The sequence below is a fragment of the Dermacentor silvarum genome, chromosome 4 (assembly GCF_013339745.2).
Source record: "Dermacentor silvarum isolate Dsil-2018 chromosome 4, BIME_Dsil_1.4, whole genome shotgun sequence".
In the NCBI taxonomy this organism is placed as follows: domain Eukaryota; kingdom Metazoa; phylum Arthropoda; class Arachnida; order Ixodida; family Ixodidae; genus Dermacentor; species Dermacentor silvarum.
Window position 1 is genome coordinate 6,734,159 of NC_051157.2, and position 16,733 is coordinate 6,750,891.

The 16,733-nt window shown below is 46.0% G+C and overlaps 1 protein-coding gene across 2 annotated transcripts in view; it reads left to right on the forward strand.

Moving 5' to 3' along the window:
- The first annotated feature begins 1,893 nt into the window (after positions 1-1,893).
- The window catches only part of LOC119449371 (F-box only protein 6), a 42,724-nt gene continuing 27,884 nt past the window's right edge, over positions 1,894-16,733 (forward strand). For both annotated transcript variants that reach the window (XR_007466663.1, XM_037712541.2), the window contains exons 1-2: positions 1,894-2,510; positions 7,171-7,260. Coding sequence is in view for 1 of the 2 variants with exons in the window: in XM_037712541.2 (XP_037568469.1) it covers positions 2,168-2,510; positions 7,171-7,260 (433 nt within the window). In the remaining variant the exon portion in view is untranslated. The remainder of the gene's footprint in view (positions 2,511-7,170; positions 7,261-16,733) is intronic.

A 16,733-nucleotide genomic window follows, 5' to 3' on the forward strand; every position in this document is an offset into this window, starting at 1 on the left:
TGTCAAACACCTCGGTAAGGTACCATCGGAAGGCCTCACCTTCAAGGTAATCGGAGAAATGGCACAGCTTGTCTCGCTCCGTCCATGTAGCGGCCGCAGTCTTCACCTCGAAGAGCCGGAGCCACTTGTCAAAGGAGACGTCCTCGGGTGCTCCCGAGTATATATACTTCGGATTGTTGATGGCTTTCTTGGATGTTGTTATGATGTAGGGCACGGTAAATACTGTCGACTAGTGTAACGCAGGAGACATGGCGGTCGTGATGATGATGATGATGATGAACCTCTGTCATGGCTCGCACCCACTAAGCGGTCGTGAGAAGCTCTGTTTATTGGGAACGTCTTCTTTCTCCTTCACCACCACTTCACCGTCCTTGTGCGGTTCGTCACACACACACACACACACACACACACACACACACACACACACACACACACACACACACACACACACACACACACACACACACACACACACATATATATATATATATATATATATATATATATATATACTATCATGAAAGCATAATATATCATATAGAAACCTCTGCGTCAGCTTACTTCCGGTTATACTGTTTTTTTTGTTTTTTTTTTTGAGCGCCTTGCACTAGATTCACACAGAAACCGCTCTCTAGCTATATACTTGGGATATGCGCCTTTTCGCATTGCGCGTTCGGAAACTTTTGGACCGTAGCTGCTGAAATCCCAGTCCAGCTGCTCTCTGTGTCCATCAGCTGGATCAGCTCCGTCGCTCTACGCGATGCATATGGTTTTGGGAGAGTGCAACGTTTTTACCTCAGACTGTAGAATTACTGTGAGCTGACTTCAGGATTATGAACATTATGCAACGAACAGCCTTTTCAAAGCATTCATTATTTAAATAATCTCTGTTTCAATCAGGGGAAATCAGCAGGAGGCTTGGCCCGGTTCATTTGAACCCTTTCAATCCTAGATAATCCGCCCCTGGTTGGGTGCCTGTGTTTTGACCACCTATATATGTGTACGTGGCGTCGGCTTTCTTTTTTTCTTTTTCTTTTCTTTTTAAATCCACCTAGATATGCAGCCCAATCGACAAAGCCCCTGCACTCCAGGAGCTTTAAATCCACTTCAATCGCAACGCCGTCACAGTATTTTTCGTCGTCGTGCGCCTCGCATGCGCTCCGCCGGCCGCTCCGTCCCCACTCCAAGGTCGATTATCTACCTTGCCCACTCTACCTTTTTCTAATATGCGTTCTACTCACCAATCTAGTAACGGTGCTACTCACCACACTACCCAATACATTCTGCGAGCGAGAGCTTGCGTTATCGCTGGCCTGCACAGTGTAGTTACAGTGTACTAGTACGTACTAGTGTAGTTGTTGTTGCCTCAAAACATGGCTCGTACCCACGAGGGGGATTGGCCACACTGGATAAAATAAAACATACACCCAACAATGAACAAAAGGGGTAAAGGCGAACAATCAAAATTAAGATTTTGGCAGCTCCTTAACACAGATTTTGAGAGGTCCTATGCATAAACTAACTAAATAAAAAATTAAAAGAAAACTAACTTCAAAAATAAACATAAAATAACATGTCCCACGGTCGGTACCCTAGCAGCGTAACCTTCCGGATGCTTCAATGCACAGTGTACGCCGGTCTACACTCGCATTGCTGAAGCCATGGAGGAAGGAATACCTCCATGAAATAAGCTAAGCGTGTGCAGATCGTGTACACCTTTGGACGCCACGAGGAAAGTCTTACTATGCGCGGCATCCCAACCGTGCTCAGTTTTGCACCGCTGACGTTTTAGAACAAACAGGGCGACATTTTGCCAAAACCGAAACTATCCCAGCTGCTCCTTGTGTCATCATCATTACCACTCATGGGGTCACGTCATAACGTCTGTAGCGCACGCCCCAAGCAACGCTCAGCGAATTTATTCCATCATTCTATGAGGTCCCGGCGTCTGCATCGATTACTTGTAGAGCAACATCCCTGCCTTCTTTTTTATTTCTCATTCTCTGATTGCAGTTAGTACTAGTAGACTCTGGTTAGTACGGTTTCGGTGAAAGTCGAGCTTTCAGAGCGTGACAGCCTGAACCTTGCCGTACAACACGAAACGTCACCGCTGGCCTGCCACTGCGCCACTGCGCGTGTTCGCTCGTCCGCCTGTAATCGCTAAATTATGAAGCACATCAAGCGTTTCCTGTTTTCGGCGCCGAGTGCTGAAAGACCGATGGAACCCGTCGATCCTTTTCCTCTGATGAACCTTCCCGAGCAGTTAATCGAATACGTGCTGTCTTTCGTCAGCCACACGGATCTGCTGAAAAGTTGCCGCAATACATGCAAGCTTTTCCGAGACTTGATCGACAGCAACAGTTTCTGGAAGATCAAGTGCCTGCGGGACGGCAAGGGCATTCCCTCGTTCCACCTGGAGGAGCTTCCACCACGCTACTACCAACGCATTTACATCGGGAACCCGTACGGTAGGAATTTGCTTCGGAACGGCCACGGAGATTCCCCCAAAGGTGCGTAGGCGGATGTCCTACCGTGAAATTTCAGTTACTGTGCATTAGCACTTAAACTTACTGTGCCGGGAAAATCTTGCGTGGCCCGTCAAAGGCGTCTTTTTTCAGCACGATGACTCCACTTTGCCGAGCGGTGACAGTACTTTTCCGAGCGGCACCATCCATGGTGTTGACACTACATTTCTTCATCGGATTCGTAGGCGAAACTCCACATCATACTCTGGGGGGACGTAGTCGTCGTCTGACGGGTACCTGAAGTGTGTTGCATCTTATTCGTTCACGAACGCTAGAATGTATGTGCGGGTGATGGCATCATGTGTCGGATAGCCGAACACATGCAGATGTACAAGTCGGTTAACGCAAATATACGTGTTGATTGTTAGCGGGGCAACCGCCCGCGCGGCAGTGCGCGACGACCGCCTTCCGTAGTAATCATGGATTTATTTTTGTTTTGCGCCTGACACGGTGGAAAAAATGAATATATATATATATATATATATATATATATATATATATATATATATATATATATAATAAGGAAGAGGTGCGAGAAAAGGAACAATTTTCACGTTTTAATTTATTGCCTAGTAGGTTTGTCACACTGCCACGAGCTTAACAGCTCTGAATATACACCAGACATTTGGCTACAATAGTACAGTTCTTTCCTTGAGGTTGTTCCGGGAATGTTGAAAAAATTATTTGCAAACAAATTGTGTCCAATTGCACCTTGTTGGGAGGAGTGGGACAGATTACATACGACCTTAAAATTCTGCCTACTTGAGCTTATATATGCGGGCAGGTCGGCATTGAACACAGACAAGGACCTTTGTTTGCCCCTGCCACTTGTGGCTCTGGCGTCTTTGATGCAGCTTTGACGTGCTGTTATTGCTGCGCATATGTCAGGATGGACAGGAAAGAAGAATGCCTCTCCTCTTCTTTTCTTGAGCTTCATAGCTATATCCATGCCATCTGTGGTCTTTATCGTGCCCGTAAAAAATGTAACTGATATATTCCTGCAAAATCGTACAAGCACAATGATACAAAAAGTAATGTTATTTTTAATGAAGTCTCTAGAGCTATGTTGGACGTAAGTGCAAACAATCCAGTTTGTTGCCTTAAACGTATGGCAGATTCATAAGGAGAACGCTCTGCCACAAATGCATACCACGAAGCTTCACACTTCGGAACAGTTGTTTATTAGACTGAGGAGCACAGTGGCAAAGAAGACTTCATAATTGTGCGTTTTGCATATTTTTTTCATCAGCACATCCACCCTGGTGTTTTGGCTTGTGAGCGATAACAACTAAGCTGTTTGTGACTTACTTTTTGCAGTCAAGAAGGCGACTCCTACACAATTGTAGGCAAAGTACTCTTCACGTCACCATTACTAACTTCTTCTTTATTCTCCCCTGACACCCTTTACTACAAATTCTGTCTTTCTTCTTGACTTCAACTGCTTGAGCACGCTTCAACAATGAAGCAGCCATTGATTACATCAAACTATATGTGTCCATCTGCGTAACAACACCATCTGCATAACTTAGATGGTGTTAGAAACATTTGACCCATCCTACTGCTACAACCATACCACTCCTCCGGCCTCTCACCTATATATATAATTCCAGATTCCAAGGTCACAACACTCTTTCTTTTTGAGGACTTCCTCGGTGGTGACCAAGGCTATGGTGCCTTGTTGATGGTTTTTTTTTTTTTTTTTTTTTTTTTTTATGTGTAATGTGGCAGCGCATTCTCTTTTGCCTGAGAGACGCTCCAGTGAAGCCAACAAAGATTGTGTTGTAAACTCATTTTTTGCAGGTGCAAAAGTATTGATCTCCAAAAAGTATGGCTGTTAAAATTGTCCACCTCCACTAACTTTAAAAGAGCTAACTGTCATTGCCCACGCTTTCTTCGAGTGTGGGAGAAGACGTTTATGGTGAGAAAGGGGCAGAGGCTGAACGGGTGTAACATGTTACAACAACACAGGTACTATGCACAAGGCACTGTAGCGACTGGTTACAGAATAATCTTGACCACCTAGGGTTCTTTAATAAGGCTCCGAAAGCTTGGTACATGAATGTTTTTGCATTCCGTCTCTGTCGGAATGCTGGCCCAGAATGGCACACACAAACTCATGCCCCGCAGCGGAATGCCATAGCTACATGGTGGCTTGGTTGATGAAGAGGACTGTATGTATCACTACAGTGTGGGCAGCTGTGTAGTACGCGCTGTGCACACTTGCTTCTCAGTGTCTTTCCATGTGCACAGTGGACTGCAAGTCTATTGTATGGTGCTATAAAGTAGCAGGCACTGTGTCGACAGTGTTCATAATTTGAACAGCCACCTTTGCAGCTGGAGCCTTTAGTCAAGCAAACAGGTGCCTAAGAAGGCTAATTACTATATTTACTTGCATAATGAAGGCACTTTTTTCTCCGAAAAATATGCGCGAAGTTAGGGGGGTGCGATCTTTATGCGGGGTAATATTCTGAGCAATTTTTTTTCCATGGCCACCTCTAAAAAAGTTGCAGTTTCGCCTGAAAGGCAAACCATCTATTGCGATCGCAAATGCGTAGACAGCTATATGAAGTAAGGATAGTAGTTTTATCGGCCATATGAACTCGTAAACATTCGACGGAATGTGGTGTTTCCTCCCCGCTTTCTTTCCTTGAAGGCGGGAGATTGAGCCGCGTCGATCGTTGGCGCCGACAGCAAAGATATGCCTGGAGTGTCCATATAATAGCTATCGCAATAAACGTAGGAGACACTCAGTACGATTAGGCGTCCGATACGGCGTCCAACACAATCATACCCGCCAGGCACCATATCAGACACCGAAGCGTACCGTGTCTCGCCTACTTCACGGCAGCAAGTTCAGCGTGCGATCATTATGCGAGGAAAAGAAAAAAACACACTTCTTGATTGGAAAAGTGGGGGTTGCATTCATTACGCGACTGCGTTCATTATGCAAGTAAATACGGTATTTGTCTCCACCCAGCCTTTGTGTCAGGTTCTGTAGCTGAAGTCTAGCTACCCTGCTGTTGTTTGGGTTTGGCTTTAAGGCTGTTCATTTGTGGCAATAAGTGGCGTTTTTTACTTGGTACTTGATGTGGTGTGGCAAAAACCTGATCGAGTATACTTTCTTTCTTTTCGTTCCACAGTGGCATTGAGCTCTAATGTGAAGTTGTAGGGGCACTATATTTACAGAAGCAACTGGTCTGCACTGAAACACTTGTATGTGAATACTCACATGTGTTAAATATTCATGAATCATAGTTGCTTTAAGGTTCGGCCTTGTTGGTAGGGCAAGTTAAAGAATGCTAAAGTGCATTAGAAGGCATGGATGTGAAAAATAGCATTTCTGGGTGTCCACCCACTTTGTCCATGCCCACTATTGCGCTCAAATTTTTTTACAACTGTGAAATAACAATTTTTTTTCTGCTCACATTTGAAAAACAAACTTGCATTATTTAATTGCTGCTTCAAAGTAAATTTGTTGTATATTCTTCACCTAAGTTTAGCGGTTCAATTACTAAAAATGCCTAATTGAATACATTAATTTGATGTGACAGTCAATTGATTTAACTAAGTGGAGACCCCCCCGAAAAACATACTAGCTTCATGGAGCTCTTCGTAATTGTATTGCTGTGATCTCCCACTAGGTGGGCGTAGGTCAACACTTAGAAGCCAAGCCAACATCACCAAAAAAAGTTTTTACCGGTTTTTGGTAACACTTGTTCCAACTGTTGTTGTGCTACTCTTGTGAAATCATGATGTGTGTTTGTAACAGCCAGTCACCTTCAGGTAGTCTTTTATCCTGGAAAAATGACCACTGAAGCACTTGAAATGCTTCAAACTACGTTTATGGAGGAATTGCTGAGCCGTATACAAGTTTTTGAGTGGTTTGGGTTGTTCCTTGATAAGAAATGTGTGTTAAAGACCATTCTCATTCCAGCCAATGTTCAACCAGTTGTACCCTACAAGATTGCCAGAAAAGTTCAATAAATAATCGAGAGTCATTGCTACACAACTGACAAGATTTCAGAAGCTGCTGGCATGAGTAGAAGCTGTTGTGAGTGGATCTTGGATTTTGAGTATGGAATTAGGCATGTGACATGTTGTAACAGTGTTTGTTCCCCATCTGCTCACAGAGGACAAAAAACAAGGCAAACAAAACTTGTTTGATTATGTGCCAGGGCTTGAAAAGTCATATTGCAAGTGACTCGAAAAAGATTGGCTGGCATTTCCCACATATCCTATTTGTCGGACCACGCTTCGTGCAATTTATTTCTTAATTTTTAGAGAAGAAAATTCAATTAGAAAAGATTTCCCACTGTGTACGAGGGGAAGGCACCTTCCCAGGGGCCACTCAACAGTATGAACATTGAGGAACTCCAAAGATGCTTTGAACAACAGGAGAAAAGGTTGGACAAGTATATTGACTCCCTTGGAGAATATTTTGAAGGGATCCAAGGTCTTTTTGTCTCAAATGAGAATATATTTTTTCTTAAAAAAAAAAGCGGATTTTTTTGGTATGTACGATTAGGAAAAAACAAGTAGGAGCACCTGTAGGTTCGCTCAAATTTAAATGTTTCTATTCATTTTATTCATCAGATGTTGCGTTAGTAGTGTTAGTCCTGACTGCCAGTCTTCTTCTTTTTGTAAGGTGCATTTGCCTCATGGCGTATAATAGAAAACGGCGGTGATGGATGGAAATATGAAGAAACACCAAAAGGTGCTGATCCCTTGCCTTTAGGTAAGCAAAACTTACCTCATTAACATTGTTTTGCATGTTGCTGGTGAGCGTTACACCAAACGCTTTGTTCTATGCACTCCTTTTAATGCATTTGCATTCTTAGGATACTTCAGGCACTGTCTAGGTGCTATATATCTATTTATTATTATCCATCTATCTTTCTTTCTTTCTGTGTTTGTATCTAAAACCGTTTTCCTACCTACCTGGGTCACTGGGTAGTCAGTGGTCGAATGGGTAGCGCATCTGGCTGCTCTGCTGAGGGTTCGAAACCGACCATCGGACCAACTCGCTGAGTAGATGGCAATGTGTAAATACGTGCCATTCTTCAACAAACCTCTATCACATCGACGTGGGTCACTGTAGACGCAGGACTGAGTAGGTACTGTTGTTCGAAGAAACTCTTTGACGCTCACTTGGAGTACTGGGTATCTGTCATGTGCTGGGGGGGGGGGGGGGGGGGTTCTTCAATAAACTTCTTTGATATGAACTTAGTCCACTGTGTGTGTGTGCTGCATTTCAATGAACGCCCTTGACGCCCACTTGGGTAACCATATATGTGGCATTGAGAATGTGCTGCTCTACAATGAAGAGAAAGATCTCTTAAATTTCTCCGATGCTGAGCGGAATCAAACCCACGTCACAAGATCTCTTCAAAGACAGCAATCTGATGGTTTACCAGGTTGCGCCACAAATGCACTGGGTACGCGCCGCTTTTCAATGAACCTCTCGCCAACTTGGATCGCTGAGTATGTGCCACTCGGTGTGCGTCAAGCGAGGGGACATTTCTCAGCATTCGCAGGCATTGGTGTGCATGGAGGAAGAAAAATATAGCAGGGAGCATTACATCACGCAGCCAGCCTTGGCAAGCGAACGCTTTCTGTAGCCAGCAGTGGTTGCCCAAGACGTGACCTCTTGCGTCGAGGTCACGGAGAATCCGAGATTTGCCGAGATGTTTGGTTACTGGTAGTTTTTATTCGGTGCGCGCTCGGCCGGCAGCTGCACACATGCAGGAAGTGACAAGATTTTTCCTTGTTTTGTTTTTTTTTCTTGTTTTTGTTTTTTTTTATTTTAAGAGTTTCTAATGGTTTCGAATGGTTAGGGGAAAAAAAAAAGAAACAACCGGGAGTACTAAAACCTACCGCGCATTCTGTCCATGCTCTTGACGTTTTCATCACGTGTTGGGCCACCACAGTCGGCGACAATCGCGTTGCGGTATGCTCCCTCCTATGTTTTCCTTCCTCTATGCTGGCGTGCCACACGTACTAATTGTCTCAGAGGCAACGCGCGGACTTCTTGACAGTTCCACTAGATGGCGCAGTGTGTTGAGAAAGAAGCACGCGAAAGTAGCCTAGTTGCTGCATGATGCATTCCTCAGTGTTTGCGCCATCCATTTTGGAGGTAACGCGCAGACTTGCAGCGGCGGTGCTAGATGGTGCCGAGTGTTCTCAAGGAAGCACAAAATGGCAGTCCCACTGCAGTGCACGCCTCATTACATAACTCGCTTCGACGTTGGGAGTTCATTCTGTCGCTATATTGATTCAGTGCTAACGCAGTACCGTCGACAGTCGTCGTGAGATGGGTTCTGCTGCTATTTTTACGATTGGTCAATACAAGGTATCTTTATCTACCATCGAGTAACAACGTAGAACATGGCACTGGCAAAGGTGCTGTTGCTTCAGGATGCTGCGCAAAATGGGCTAAAAGGCTCGATTGCTATTGTAAAACAGACGGGATCATTGATTTTGGGCTTTGGCATTTAACCAGTGGACATATCAGATGAGAGGAAGGGATTGAAAACGTTATTTGAAGCCTATTTGCTGGAATAAGGATTAGGCTAGCATACAAGCTATGAAAACAGCTCACTGTGCATGTGAAGCTGCACAATGAGTTAGTATATCACCTCCTCACGTGAGTCTATTGCAGAGTGAAGACATTTTCTGAACACCAGTTCAAGATGTTGATCTCCATTGTGTGCGTGATGTGGCCACGGACTAACGCTAAAGAGACGCGCAGTGGACTTGTTCATGGGGCTGGGTGTTTTCAACACATGTGTTTAAAGAAGGCATCTTTAAAGTAGTGTCAATGTAATCATGGGAATCTATTGCAGCTTTACTATGTTAAATGTGTGCTCTATTTTTTTTTCTTTTTTTTAGAATAATAACAGCACAGAATTTTTTTGAAAGCTTTGCATGAAAGTTACCTTAGCTCTGGGGTACATTAGTCTTATGTCTGAGCCAATTTGAAGGCTTTTAAAAGACTGATAGAAATTAGTGATGATGCCAGCTACTGTGCACATATTTGCTGTGTTGGCATAGAGTGTGCCTTCTCTGTTGGATGCACTGGAAGCAAATTGTTTTTTTACTGCTTTCTGCCCTATTGACTTGAAAAAGAGGCCACTGCCTCTCTTGAGAGTGTTATAGCTGAAAAAAATATATTGCCAGTGTGCAGCTCCAACTGAAGCATGTGACTGCACTCCATCTGAAAATTCAGCATGCTGTAAAATAAAGATGCAAAATATGAGCTTAGCAGCATGAATTAAAAATAGGGGAAGTGCGGTCACTTAAACATAACAAATGTTATTGTTCATGGTCTCCTTTTGTTGGCTTAGTAGCCAATCAGCATTAACTAAAAATGGTGTCCGAGATAATATGGTGAGAATGATACCTGTAACAAAATTCCGCAGTGTGGATTTTAATGAGTGTCTGATGACTGGATTTTAGGTTCCTATGTTGAAGCCATGCAAAAGCCCGATTTTTTTCAACTATTAAATTTTTCATAGAGTGCCTGTACCTTTCTAGTTCTATAACTAGATATTGATATACTTCATTGTGATTTTATTTCAGTACATGTAGTTTATTTCAGTACACAACATTTCTGTAGAAACTAGCAATTGAAGGCTAACTCGTAATTTATCCCATGCTTAAACCATCGAAGAGATGACATCCCTGCATGATGTCACAGATTTCAGTGTTTTCATGAAGTTTTATCCTTTTCCTACGGGAAATACTTCAGAAAGATTAAGCAGTATGAGTGGTTTTAAATACCGTATTTACTCGTGTAAGGTCAGCATTTATTATATCTTTTACAATGTGTGGGCTTTAGATGAGGCAGGCTTATGGCTACTTGCTGATGCCTTGAGGTGGGAACGCGAGGCGGCGTCGAAGAGTGCAACAGCACCCACATCGAGCTCTGCAATATCCATGTTTTCGTTGGTTATAGTTCCAGTAACCGTCTGAAATTGTCTTTCATCGTCACCGTGAACTTGTATGGAAACCAGGAACACCATCTTTCTGGGCCTAGGTAGGTTTTCAGTGGCTCCACGACCTTGAGAAGATACCAGCCATGCGGCGTTGGAGGTAGCCCGAATCAGGGCTAAGGCGCGGCGGCAACGCGCCGCGTGGGAGCAGCATCCGTCATCCGACACCAATGCGTATGTCGTCTCAACACCTCGCCTCTGTTACGGCAGGCGATTCAAACGGTGCGTCGGCCCAACGGAAACTTCCCACAGAGGAAGACGACATGGATTTCTCTGACTCATTGACTTCTCGGAAACATACTACTCCAATGCTTCTCCCAGACGCTGAGTATCTGCGGCGGACTACGAGAGAACCCGACGAAGAGGGATGGCAGACGGTGCTGACACTCCGCCAAAAACGACAGCAAGCGAAGGAACGCCTACAGGCGAAACGGAACGAACCTTCGCAGAAGAAGCAAAACAAATCACCCCCAACTGCCGACGCAGGGTGCGACGGAACAGGCTCCCACCACTGCCGTGGGACGACTTCCATCCATACCATGCCATCCATACCACAAGTTTGCAAGACTTGTCACAGTGTCAGCCATCGCATGGACGTTTGCCCGCAACTGGACACGAAACTGTGTACAATCTGTGGGGCTCGCGAACCTGAAGACAGACACGAGTGCTCACTACGATGATGAGCACTCGTCAGATGCTGCTCCCCGCAGACTGCTGTCGGCAGGGAGCAGCACCTCACGGGCAATTGCAGCTGCCAGAAACGCCTGAAGGGAACGCGACCACAAGGTAGACAGACGAGCGGAAAGCACGGATCTGCTCAACAACACCGTTCACGGTGGTTTGCAAATGAAGAAGAATTGGAGCTCAGCGATTTCCCAGAGCTCTCTCAACGGCAGGAAAGGACCCGCTCTGACCCTAGGCAAACAAGAGAATCGAGATCAAGGTCGAGATCGACGTCAAGCACCAGACGATAAAATCATCAGAGATCTAGATGAACATCCTGGGCGCGCAATGTCAAGCCTTCATCACCCAAACAGGCGAGGGCTCCACAGGCTAAACATCACACAGCGGTCACAGACACACAACAGGTAATCTGGGCGTGAGTAGTGTCTCTGACTGCCGATCCAGTAACACAAGAGTCCAGCATATCAAGAAATTTTAGAGGAGAACAGAATGTTAAAACCTAGTCTTGGAGAAATTCGGAGGGAGCTAGCTGATCTTAAACAAAGGAATGGCTCGCATACAAACAAACGCACACCAGAAACCACGAACGTGATGCCACAGGTGACAGGAAAAGACAATAAGCTGGACAATATCACATGACAAATACAACTTCTTTTTGCGGAGATGTACAAGCTCAAACGACAGTTAGAAGGCTCCTCTGCCCACACGATAAAAGAGGGACCCAACAATGCCAGCCCAGGAACTCCGACGTGCAGGTCCAAAAAGAGAGTGCTGACCGACAGCAAGAGCACTATCGAGGGCTAATCACCACACGAGAGTAGCTGAAAACCTCGAGGTCTGGCAGTGCAATTGTAGAACTCTTAGAACTAGGCATGCAGCACTTTCGCATTTCATAGATGTGACACCTATCCCTCCGGATATTATATGCCTACAAAAACCCGGCAAGGGGATACCGAACCTCATAGGATACAAGGTACACACGCACGCTGACAATCCTCAGATAGCAGCACTAACACGGGTGGACATAGCGGTGAAAGTGGACTACGTCCCTAACTGCAGTGTCCAACACCAAGTCCTCACGGTCTGACCATGTAAACGTGGCAAACCGAAAACAGTTATTGCCAACGTCTACAGCCCACCTAGGGACAGGAAGGCAAAATTAGACATGCTAGTTATGGCCACTTTGCGCAAAGTGAAACAAAACGACCGGGCGATCATCCTAGGTGACTTTAACACACTGCACTCTGATTGGGGCTACGATCGAGATACACCCAAGGGCCAAAGGCTAGTTGACCTCGCGGAGGAGCATGAGCTGGTCTTGCTCACGAGGCCGGGCGAACCAACCAGAATGGGAAACAGTGTAGCAAAGGACACATCACTAGACCTAACTTTCAGCAACAATGGCAGAGGCATCACCTGGACCAACCTAGGGGAAGACCGCGGCAGTGACCATTGTATAATCAGTCTTTCAATGAAAAGTTGTCGCAGTTTCACCTGAAAGGCGAAGCATCAATTGCGATAGCAAACTTGTAGAGAGCTATACGGAGTAATGATATTAGCTTTATCAGCTGTATAAACTTGGACATGCAGCAGCATCGGCAACACGCAGAACTGTTGTCGACACCATCGGCGTTTTGCCCGCGTTCGCTCAAAATGCGTGCGGCGTTGGTGACTGTTGCCGGAGCCTCTGATATAAATAGGCACTGCGTTCCGCAGCTAAACGTCGCCTCCCTTCCCTCCCCCTCCCCCACGGCCTCTCGCTCGTCGGAAGAAGGCGCGTTTGCTCTACATACATGGTGATTGTGAAGGAGAACAGAGACGCCTACTTCTGCAGCCCTTAAGCGAGCACGGCGCAGAACGCGCGTTTGTTCTCCGCCGTGCGTTCACTCCCCGTGAAAGACGCGCCCCTCGCGCCCTTTCACTCGCACATACAGCGTTCGGCGCGCGGCGACGATTTCTTCTCCAAATGACGTCATACGGAACCTCACAGCGACGGCGACGGCAAAAATCTGCTTTTGAGTGTCCATATAATTGCTATCGCAATAATACAATGCGGGTTCAGCATAAATTAGGGAAAGCCACCACAACCGATTGGGTAGCTTACTGAGAGAAGCAGAGGCAACCTGCACCATGTGATAGTACTACAGAATAGACAGAATTCATCACGGCCATACACAGAAGTACTACACGGGAAATTGCGACAACGGTCGAAACACCGGCAGTCGACGTGCACTTACTGCACCTGTGGAAAGCGCGGAGGAGCCTGACCAGATGGTGGAAGGGACAGACACAACAGAAAGCTCAGGATCAGGATAGCCCAGCTTGCGCAGGAATCCAATGAGTATGCATGGCAGCTATAAGACATCAATTGGCTTCAGCTTTGTGATACACTTAAAGGAACGCTTAGCACAGAGCGAATATGGGCTATTCTCCAGAGTATGATAGATCCCGCAGGAACACGGACCACCACAAGCCGAACACTGAAGTTAATCGAACATGAATATGGTGGCACAACTGATGCCCTCATTGAGGACATTAAAAGCATCTACATAGCGCATGACACAAAATCAACGCAATACAGCTATAAGGGACCTGACAACGCCGAGCGTTGTTAACGACAGCAGAGATATATGCAGCAGCACAATATTTCCAGAAAAACACCGCACCGGGTCTGAACCAGGTTACAAATGCGATGCTGTACAACCTGAGCTGGGAATCACTGAAGCAGCTCACGACCTACTTCAACGATAACATATGGTCCGACAACGGGGCGGTACCGGAAGACTGGAAAGAGGCTACAATCATACTCATAACAAAACCGGGTAAACCTAGAGATCTACATAACCTCAGGCCAATATCGCTTATGTCGTGCGTAGGGAAGCTTTTTGAGAAGGTGATCCAAACTAGACTGAGCAACTGCATCGAGCAGCATGGACTTTTTTCTGACTCTATGCTTGGCTTCGGGGCACATGTGTCGGCACAGAACGCCTTCCTCATGCGCCGGGATGAACTCTTCGACCCGCTACACAACAAGGAAGCCAGGGTAGTTGTGGCACTTGATGTCAAGAAAGCGTTTGAAGCGATATCTCATGAAACGATCCTCGAAGGCCTCGAACGCATAGGTTGAGGAAGGAGGGTGTTTTGGTACGTCCTTACCTTCCTTCACAAGAGGAAGGCAACAATTGGTTTGGGCAGCACTTGCTCTGACATCTTTGCAATGCCCAATCGAGGGACTCCACAGGGCTCAATCTTGACACCACTTCTTTTCAACGTTGGAATGAGGCGACTGGCCCTAGAACTTGAACAAGCACGGGACCTCGGATGTACAATCTATGTCGATGATATAACGCTCCTGGCACACTGGGGTTCCTATGGAGAGAAACAAGACCTATTACAGGAGGTGATAGACAAAGTGGTAAACTTCACCAAGCACGCGGGTATGACGTGCGCACCCGAAAAATCGGAGTTCATGAAAGTACGCAGCAAGCGTCGTAAGAAAGTTGCCACCCCAAGAAGCGACCTACATCTGAATGGCTGCGCCATTCGCCAAGTCACCCAAATGAAAGTGCTGGGCTTATTTAAATCCAAGAGAACAGCAACGTCGATGCCACAATTCAGAGATTAAAAATAATCGTTAAGAACGTGGCACGCATGATCTGTCGAATGGGACACAGCCGCAACGGGCTCGCGGAGCACGGAACTATCAGGCTGGTGCAAGCATTTGTGATTAACCGCATCACTTAGAGCCTCCCTTTCCAAAACCTCAACAAAACTGAAATGAGGCAAGTGGGCACCTTTATCAGAACGGCATACAAATCTGCCCTGGGTCTTCCGAACACAGTCAGCATGGATCGCCTGGAGTGGTTGGGTATTTACAACAAATATGAAGAACATGCCGCTGCAGTTCTGATATCGCAAAGAGAAAGCCTGAGCTCTACGCCCCAGGGCTGGTCTGTTCTCCGACGGCTGAGATACGAACCTCGACCCCTATTCTGCGGTGACGACACAGACTTCTTGTCTTGAGATTTGAGGGAGCACCTCTACATCTCACCCATTCCACGAAATATGAATGCTAAGTACCACGCAGGCCACAGACAGGCAAGGACGAGGGTTCTGAAGAAGCGATTCGACAATTATCTGGCCGCCTATGGACGCAAGTGCAACTACTGGCAGAGATTTCTACACGATCACTGCAACCAACCAAGTCACCACGATAACTGCCACGGTGAAGACTACCTCAGTATGCACAGCAGAGGCTGCAGCCATAGCGCTAGAAGAATACGCGGCTCACGCCTCGAGCTGGACCACAGCCTAATGTGGTCGCACAACGGACTAGATGGGAATGAAAGGGCAGACCGCATAGCTCGAGGAAGTAATGACCGAGCGGCAGCCAGAACCCTAGAGGAACCTCTGTCCGCAGTGCGTGACATATTGGAAAATCAGAGAAGGGAGAGACGAACATTCGGCCTTCCGCACTCCAAACTAACCAGAATACAAGCGCAGGACTGGTGTCGCATCTAAACCAACTCATACCCAGACTTAAATCTCCTATGCAAGATGCACACGGCGCATTACACAGACACCTGCATTACACAAGCGTGGACCAGGAGAGCCAATTGGCCCTCCTGGACCAAGCTCAGCCAGCTGCTAGAGCCACTGGAGCTTTGGACTGAGTCAAGCCTCAAACTGTGCTGTGCAGAATGATGTAACTACTGATGCAACCAGCTGTGAACTATTTTATTCAGTCATCCTTGTCTTTAAGGAGCTCGCCTCTTTAGCACATTTCCAAAGCTGGTCGTCCTCCATGCCATTCATACTTGTGTGAGATTCCTGTCATCTTAAAGCTCTTGAGGATGGGCACGAACAAAACTGCAGTAGAACATGTCCAAATGTATGATGCAGTTGTCTAAACAGTGCGCTGCTACCGCTGAAGTGCACTGCCAATACCATTGAAGTGCACTGGACCTATGCTGGGGATCTGATGACAATGATAAGGATGCCGTTGGATCAGTAGGACAGAACAGCGACTAGTTAACTAGTACCATCTAGTAGCTTAGCGGCTTGCAGAAATTAACCAGCATGTGATTATGCACATGATGCTTAACGAAATGTTTATTCCCAAATTTTTGCAATGCAGAGTTGAAGTGTGGGCCTTACATAAGTAAATATGGTAATCATCAATATACAAGCCTTAGCCAGTCATTGCCACTATCTCCAGCATATCATGAAGCTGCTTCTGGAACTTGATGGTTGTGGCAGCATCATCTTTTCTATATTACATTGTTTTCTGCCATACCAAGTACATTCACTCGGTGAAAGTTAAATATTTGCTGTTTTGTGAGCGTAGGACACCATTACAGCAGCCAAAGAATGAAGCATGACTGGTTTATTTCCTAGTCACTTTATAAATTGCACTCTGTGAATCTAGGTGGCATGGCGAAAAGTTCTGCTGGTTTGCATTATTAGTCTTCTGCAGGCTACTTTCATTGTGCAAAGTGATCTTGTGCAAGTGATCATAGTGCACTGATCGCAT